At 54.2% G+C, this 8,231-nt stretch overlaps 1 protein-coding gene across 2 annotated transcripts in view; it reads left to right on the top strand.

The window, feature by feature from the left end:
- The window catches only part of CDK18 (cyclin dependent kinase 18), a 49,055-nt gene extending 41,579 nt beyond the window's left edge, over window positions 1-7,476 (top strand). For both annotated transcript variants that reach the window (XM_019546557.1, XM_019546558.1), the window contains exons 14-16: window positions 322-412; window positions 1,258-1,335; window positions 2,310-7,476. In XM_019546557.1, the coding sequence (XP_019402102.1) occupies window positions 322-412; window positions 1,258-1,335; window positions 2,310-2,344 (204 nt within the window). In that variant the 3' untranslated portion in view covers window positions 2,345-7,476. The remainder of the gene's footprint in view (window positions 1-321; window positions 413-1,257; window positions 1,336-2,309) is intronic.
- Window positions 7,477-8,231: the final 755 nt, after the last annotated feature.

Genomic DNA, 8,231 nt, shown 5'->3' with positions numbered 1-8,231 from the left:
CCAACCTGCTGCTCTGCTTTACTTCCTGCCCTATCTGCCAGAGTGCTGCCTGTCCCTTCCCCAGAGAAGCTGTCACTGCTCAGGCGCCTGCACACACATGCACACACGCAGCCAGCCATATGTACTTGCTTGCACATACACACTCAGCGTACCTCACACATGATATGTAGCGACACAAACACGGTAATGAGAACGGCTTCACGTAATGCCGTGTACACAACACGAGTCGTGTCTTACACACCCAGCGCGCATAACAGCAAGCCCCACGTGCAATGACGTGCGCCGAGCCCACGTAATCTCCTTCCTCTGTGGTCCGCATAGTATGAAGCCAAGAGCCGGATCGCGGCTGAAGCAGCCTTACGACACCCTTACTTCAAGAGCCTGGGGGAGCGTGTGCACCTCTTGCCTGACAGTAAGTGCCCATACATGCTAATGGGATTTGCTCTGAAAGGTAAATACCGGGCTTTCGGGGAAAATGTCATCAGCGATTGATTTTTCCAGCTGGCAGAAACCAGAAGGCTGAAAGCTAGGGTGTGCCAGCTTCCTGCAGTTTCTCATTTCAGGGGTTTTTAATTTTCCTATGGGAAAGCCACCATCCCTTTGTGGGAGGCTGCATGTGGCCCTTTTCCCTGGGGCAATGACCACGGCTTGCTGGGCCTTCATGCATTACCTAAGTTACCCCTTTCTCTTATGTATCAGCAAGTAGGACACAGCGGGTGCGTCTACATGAGACACCAAAAGTGCAGTACACTGATTCTACTGTGCACTAGCATGTCACGGCACAAGCCGTGCTAATGCGCTAAAGCACAGTCGAATTAGTCGGCTATACATTAGCATCAGATAAAACACATGCACTGACGCTACTGTGCTATAACACCAGTTACTGAACTTGATGCAGCACAATTATGGCGCATTAATGCACATGCAGACATGCCTAGAGTGAGGGTAAGGGCCTCCTACCCTCCTAAGGGCTGGGCTATTAAGCCCATGTCTCCTTCAAGATCCCCATTCTCTATATTTAGAGAAAGGGAATGAGTGCTCCTGAGGCTTGAGACTGGCATAATGAGGGGGCAGAAGCTGGCACGTGGGCACGGTGAGGTGGAGGATCTTGCCATTGCAGGGTGAGACCTTCTGGGCATACGGGAGAGAGGCGTTGCTGCGAGGGCACAGTACTGCATGCTTGTGTTGGCTACCTCTGGAAACAGCTCATCCGGCCACTGAGCTAACTCTCAGCTGTTCCTCTCTCCCTTTGCCCAGATGCCTCCATCTTCACTCTGAAGGAAATACAGCTTCAAAAGGACCCGGGCTACCGAGGCTCAGTCTTTCAGCAGTCAGGTAGGACCTGTGACCCCTGGGCTGGGTCCTGAGGGGAGAGCAGCACTCGCGACAGAAATGCAGTCGGTCCAGGTGCCAGAGCAGTCTGGAGCTGCATGCAGACTAATTTACCCTGCTGAGCAGGAAGGCAAATGAGCACAGCTCTGTGCTGCGGCCCCTCGGGGTGCCTGAGCCAGCTCCAGCGTCTCCGTGCAGCAGAGCCGGGAGCAGCCCCATTGCCCAGCTGCACCAGGTAGCGCTGCCTGCACTCAGCCGACGTGTCGCTCTGCAGCGATGACCCCGGGCCGTGCCCAGGTGCGGTGCCCGGGGCGACAGGCGTCACGGCAGGTTTCCCACGCGGGGCAGGGAATGCCACGTCGCGGTCGCCTTCCCCACAAAGTGGCCATTCAGGGCCTATTGCTTATCTTGTCGGGAGGATCTGAGGGGAAAGTCCAGCTGAAGCCTGAGCTGGATTAGCAGGAAAGGCTTTGCATCAACCTCCCCCCCCACGTTGACCGCAGGTGGGTGAAGCAGCCCGAGAGGCCCCTGGCTCAGCTGGTTAGACATTAATATTCCAAGGGACAGAGCAGGCATTGTTCCCATGCACTGACCAGAGCAAAGGGCTGGGCATCGGGGCTCATGAGGTTGCTTCCCAGCCCCGTCACGGACCCACTCTGTGACTTCTGCAGCAAGTGACTCCCCCGCTTTGTGCCTCTGGGCACATCTGTGCCGCTGTCCCGGGACTCCTGCGGACAGGGCACTGCCGAGAGGCACAGCCCTGGCTGTTCCCACCTCTCGTGCAGGGCACCCGGGAATGAGGCCGGGAAGCCGCTCATTGAGTGATGCCACTCTCAAGCGTGCGGATTCATAGGTCCCTGCACCCGAAATGGCCCCCAGAGAGAGATGCCTGCCCTTGCTGTGGTAGGGTGGGCTGATGAGCCTAAAGCACTTGGGTTCTAGCCTTTCCGACCTGGCTCTTTCTCTCTCCCTCCCAGGTCGAGGGAAGAACAGGAGGCAGAGTATATTTTAAACCTGTCTTCTTCCCTTTGTCACCGTGGAGATCAAAGCACCGAGAAAGGAGAGGACCACGTGCTCCCACCAGACTCATCCACAGAGCGTTTGAATCTAGCAGGAAGAGACTGGAGGGCACTCTTCTGCCACAGGCTGCCCTCCAGCTGGCCTCACAATCCCACCGCTGCCACCAGTCAGCCCACCGGTGTCTCTTGTCAAAGGAGCTGTCGCGCCTGCTCCTCTCCCCCTCGCTTTTCACATGGTGCCACCGCAGCCGGGGCCCCGCATGCCGTACCAGGGTAAGGTGCTTTACTGAGTGACTGGCTGCCCTGGGCATCGCCCCATGCGCCCCCCCCGTGCACCTGCGGGCGTGGTAAGCGGGCACGCATGGAGGCTGTGCAGGCGGGAGACAGGGTCTCCGACAGCTGGCAGGACGGTGGCATGGAGCGATCAGGGAGCGGCAGATGTACCTGCAAACACACGGTGTGCCTGCATCAGGCATCCTCCTGCTCCCGTCACTGGTGAAGTTGGACCTGGGCCGACGGACCGTGGTGAAGGACGGGTGCAAAGTTTCCAGCCGGGGGTACCTCACGATGAGCCCCGTGCAGGGCTTTCTGGCGCTGCACATGTAGTAGGGACAGAATCATTTGACATGGGGGAGCTCTCCCTGAGCCTCCCCCACAGGTGCCTGAGCAGGGGATCCCTCTTCCCCACTTGCGCATTGGAGCCCAAGCGCTGTCTTGTCTGGACAGCTGCCCTGAGGGCCAGGAGGATGGAGGGAGTGAAGGGAAAATGCCAACTAGCTGGATTCCTCTGATCCTATCACTTTTCCCAGCAACCTTCTTCCCTGCCCACACTGTATTTTTTAATCTCTGACAGCTGGCTGCTATGTACAGACTTCCCTAGTGCAATGATGTAGCAGGACTGGGAATCGGGGCACAGAGATGGGGATCAGCTCCGTGCAAAAACAGCACAGCATTCCCCAGGATGTTCATCCAGCCCTGTCCAGAACAAACAAAATCACTCAGAGCCTGCCATGCTCCTAATCCACCTTTGGAGACACAGGCACGGTCTCCCCAAGTGGCTTGGGAGCTTCTGTGAACTCTCCAGCCGCTCAAGCCCATCTTTGAGCTTATTGCAAAGCGTGGAAGAGCCGGAGTAAGCCTGCCTCGCGGTGCAGGCGTGCTGTGCTGGTGACAGGTGTCGGGGGAGGCTCGTCCCACCGCCGTGAGGCTGCAGCATAGAAACGGACTGAAAGGTGACGTCCCTGTTATGCAGGGAGCCTTCCCAAGCGCACTGCGCTCACCTTTCACTCTGTGTTTGACTGCTGTCGGCTCATTGCCAGCTTGCACTGCCCACAGTGTCTACACATGTGCCGATGCCAGTGGGATTGAAGCACCTAAATCTGAGCATGTACGTACGTGCGTGGTTGGATTAGAAACGTTATGTGTGCATGTTCTCCATTTCTGCCAGGGTCCTGCCACGTCTGCTCAGATAAAATCATATCCTGGCCAAACAGCTCAAACCAAACCGGAAACCATTTTGGTTGAAAAAGTTGCAAGAAGTTTCCATTTTTAATAGACTGTTCCTCCCCTCTCTGCCTCTTGCTTTCTGCGCTCTGTGCTCCCCCTGCCCAGCTGGCACTAACAAAAATCACGGGCTGGTCACCTGATTGTGGGACTGGCAGGCAGGAAATCCTCCATTCCTATCCAAACGGCTCCCCTCACATGCTGCTAGCCTTAGGCAGATGATGTCACCTCTCTGTGCCTCAGTTTCCCCATCTGTCACGTGGGGCTGATGATCTTTAGCTGTCTTACTGGGACACATACATAATGCTCCATGGCCCTCAGAAAATGCAAAGCATGAGGATCAGGTGGAGATGGGCTGGTCCCCAAACTTCCCCAGTACTTGAGACGGCTAATCCAGCGTTCCAGCTCAGGTCAGATGGGAAGCGCTAGGTCATCCGTAGGCCACAGCAGCTTGGATTTCAGCTGGGCTCATCCTGGATAAGCATCCATACTTCGGCGTTACTTGAGGTTTGCTTAGTTTCTTTCTCCGTACACCTGGGCCAAGAAAATGTGCCTTTTCTCTTTCATTCTTTAGGGAAGGGCATGGCTAACCCTGTCTGCAGGGCATGTCTGCAGCACATGCGCGACATGTTTAGCCCTTGCGCATACCTGTATAAAGTGTATCGGTCTGCTCAGCTTCACAGGCTCTGCTCCAGCTGTACCAGGGCTCTCAAGGAAGCGCATGAGACAGAGGTTTAAAAATGAGAGGCCGGTGTTTGCTGTAAGATCTAGCCAGTCTGAGCTAGCCTTCGACAGTGATTTTTGGCAGAGAAGTTCCCTGGGGAGAACCAGGATTTATACAGGGGTTGCAGTTCCCACTGATGGTCACAGGTTAGTGACTCAGTTGGCTGTTTAGATAGATTAAATGTTCCATTCAGCGAGGTATTGGAGTCCACCCGAATGCCAGGTAGCCATACCATCAGCAGGGCGACTCTCCGTGTGCCCCAGGTCAGGCACGTGCCGAGTACCTAGCCTGGGCTGAGGGGCAGGGAGGAAGAAGCCAATCTTCCTACCCACTTTGCAGTGACCGAGCCAGCTCCTTCACTACCTGGGGACCATGTTCCTTGTGACTCACAAAAGGCCAGTTCCAGAGGTTCGTCGTGTCTCTCCCCGCAACACACCATGTCCACGTTCGGGCCTGTGCCTTCCTCCCTTTCTCAGCTCCACGCTGCGGGGGCCCACCCCGCTGCGGCATAATGCAGAGTCTTTTGCGGCCGCCTCTGAGTCAGAGCTGCTGCAATGCTGCTGTGCTTTGCCAGCCGAGCTGGCAGCAATGCAGAGAGACCCCATCTCCCCTGTGCGCCCTGGCGCTCGCCCGCACCACCACTCGTGCACACAGACAAAGCCAGCGTGGTGCATGTTCCCCACCCCCCAGCTCTGATCACCAACAGGTCCCATCACCTCCAGTTGCTGCCTCTGAAAATCAGATCCCCCTGCCCACAACACATACATGCATCTTTTGGTCCACTCAAAAGAGAGGCCCAGCACTGAAAATACCAGTGCAGCAGCAGGAGCAAGGGAGGTGAGATCACTGCCTGGAAGGCAGGCATCATGTGGCTGCAGATTGGGACAAAAGGTTAAAGACGAGGCCCAGCAGCGCTGCTTTCTTCAAGGTCATTTGGTAAAGGAAAAATATTCTCCTTAGTCCTGTAAACCTGCATGCTGTTTACTCTTCTGTGTACCCCGCAGACCCTTCCTGAAGGAGACCTCGGTGTCAGAACGCTGTTATTTATTAGCTTGGTACCTGGGTATCAGGGTGAGCTTAAGATAACCCCTTTTGTTCCCGGGCAGTGCGGTGGGCATTTTGTCCCTGTTCAGTACAGCAATAGCCAGTGTAAATATTTAGCACGCCGCTGAGCAGGGCTTGATTTATAAGCCCCTGATGCTTGTTCATTTGCAGGGCTTGGCTGGCTGAGTCCTGTTTGCGCGATCCCGAGGTCCCTGCACACATGCTGCCTGTAAAAGCCTTTCCAGCTGCTCATGAGCTCTGAGTGGAGCCATTAGGCAAGATCCTCAGCCACGCAGATCGCCAGGGCCTCCCCGACGTTCCCGGAGCTGCAGTGAGGTTTGCGGAGATGTTTAAAGAGTCTGCGCAGGCAGAGGAGCACTTAGTGGCATTTGCAAACGCTCCTAAGCAAATCAGTCGTCCAACTTGCAGTGGAAGTCAGTGGAGTTTAGCCCCTGCCTTGCAAATCCAGTTACGTACGCTCATGCTTGCGTGTTCAGGTGCCCAAATGCCTTTGGAAATCTGGCCCCTGCATCAGCTGGCCCCAGCTGAGGATCTGTCTCCTCTGACAGCTGAACCCAGTTCAGTTCCTGTGAGTGCTGCATTCATATTTCCAAGGCTGAACCTGTGGTTCACTGTCATTTTCCACGCGTGACCCTTACAGGGAGCCACTCACCTGCTTTCAAAAACAGGTTGCAATCCCTATATTTAAGAACTAAGATAAGAGGTTTTGCCAGGAAGCTTTGCACCACCTTGTCCGCTGCAATGAGAGGCAGCTTGGTCCTGCAACCTGGTTGTGCCAGTGCCTGGCCCCGTTCAAGTCTGTGATTCACTAGATTAGTTACTCTGGGTCGTGGGACTTCCAGCTCCACTGTGGGAATGGATTAAGGCAGGTTGCTGCTCTTCTCTCTTAGCAAGGTATCGATCAGAAGCAGCTCCACCGACAGCAGTAAAATTACTAATTCCAGTATTGGGCATGCAGCACATGAGAGCACAAGAGGGTTTTGTGACAATGCCTGGTTTCTGTTTTATTCTGTCCTAGTCTAGAGTCAATCCAGAAGTGGCTTAGGACGGTTCTTAGCATGTAAACCTAGTCCCTGTAGGACTGCCACTCCTCAATGGCAGCAGGATTCCCCTTCCCCTCCTTTACTGCCGTTGGGACCTTAAAGAGATTTCCACCCCTCCTACATAACCAAACAATAAAAGTCGTAAGAATTTTTCTAACTCAATAAACGTGAATCGGTGACGTTAAGCGTTCCTAAAGGCAGCAGCACGGAGCACCAGGAGTTGAAATGGACTCTAAACCGAGCGTAGACCTGATGGCTTTGATGCTTCCTGGTGAAGCCTGTGCATGGAGTAAATGGGGAAAAGCCAAGTAGGCTGAAAATGCTTGAACTTCCTATGAACTGCCTGAAACTGCTGGATGGTGTTAGAAATGATTTGTTTTTTGGACAGCTAATCAAGCAGTTGACATTTTTTCAAAATAAGGATTTTCAGCAGAGCTGTTAGGGGGACAAGTTGCCTTTTTTCCCAGAAATTGTTCTCATTTTTGACCAGGCGTGGTGAAGAGTGACATGTTGGTAGAACTGCTTTAAAAGCCTGCTTTCACCTGTCGCACCAGCTGATAGTTGCCAGTAAAGCAGATAGCTGTAAAGTCAATATTAATGTCTAGGTTACAGGGCACCAATAAAACATTATAGACTTAGTCATTGCCTTTCACACCCCACATAAACGGACCTGTCTTGGCCTGACACACCTCCAGATCTATTTTGAGATTTTAAACAGCACAGCTACAGCATGTCAGGTTTTACAGACTTCCTTGCTCCCTATTGTGGCTCAAGGTAGTAAACCAGCCACGGCATAGTCCTAGTTTTGCAAACTGCACGTTTTTCTCATGATTTTTGCCCACTCACAATGGAGATTGGGTTAGAAACAGGAGCAGGGGGTCAGTTAAGGTGCAGGGTAAAAGCAGACAAGCAAGAAGGTAACAGAGAGGTGGAAGCAGCCTATCCCTACAGAACTGAGGCATACTACCACCTCCGCAGCTGTATAAATCCCTGTGCGTGGACATGAAACCAGACCCCTTGGCTCTTGCTCCATGGGGTGTAAGTCAGGGTGATGCAAGGCAAGTCATGGTGCTTAGGGTCAAAAGGGACCTCCACAGATCATCAAGTCCAAACCCCTGCCCCGGGCAGGAACGGGTGCGGGGTCATATCACCCCAGCCAACTATCTGCCCACATAAGACAGCTTTGCCCCTGCCCTTGATGCCTGAACCTGCAGCCCTCCGTGGTGGAGCCAGCTTTACCCACAGGAGTTGTCCCAACAATCAGGACCCACGTCGAAACAAAGACGGCAGGATAATTCCTGGCAGCAAAGCCAACCTACTCCTGGTGGCTTCTCTCACGGCTGTGAGACAGAGTGCATCGGGCCTGGCGTGGCGCGCACCGGAGACGCTGGGAAGCCTTCCCCTGAGTTCGTGAGGCTTTGAGGCAGGTCTCTTAACCCCCGGGGATCTGTGCCGACCCCAGCACTATTCAAGCCGTCTCCTCCAGCCCTGCATTAGCACAGGGTGGCCAGAACAAGCTCAGTGTCATCATTGTAAATCTGACTT

This window comes from Crocodylus porosus, unplaced genomic scaffold (assembly GCF_001723895.1).
Source record: "Crocodylus porosus isolate Cpor-Errol unplaced genomic scaffold, CroPor_comp1, whole genome shotgun sequence".
In the NCBI taxonomy this organism is placed as follows: domain Eukaryota; kingdom Metazoa; phylum Chordata; order Crocodylia; family Crocodylidae; genus Crocodylus; species Crocodylus porosus.
This window is presented reverse-complemented; position numbering and strand designations above follow the sequence as displayed.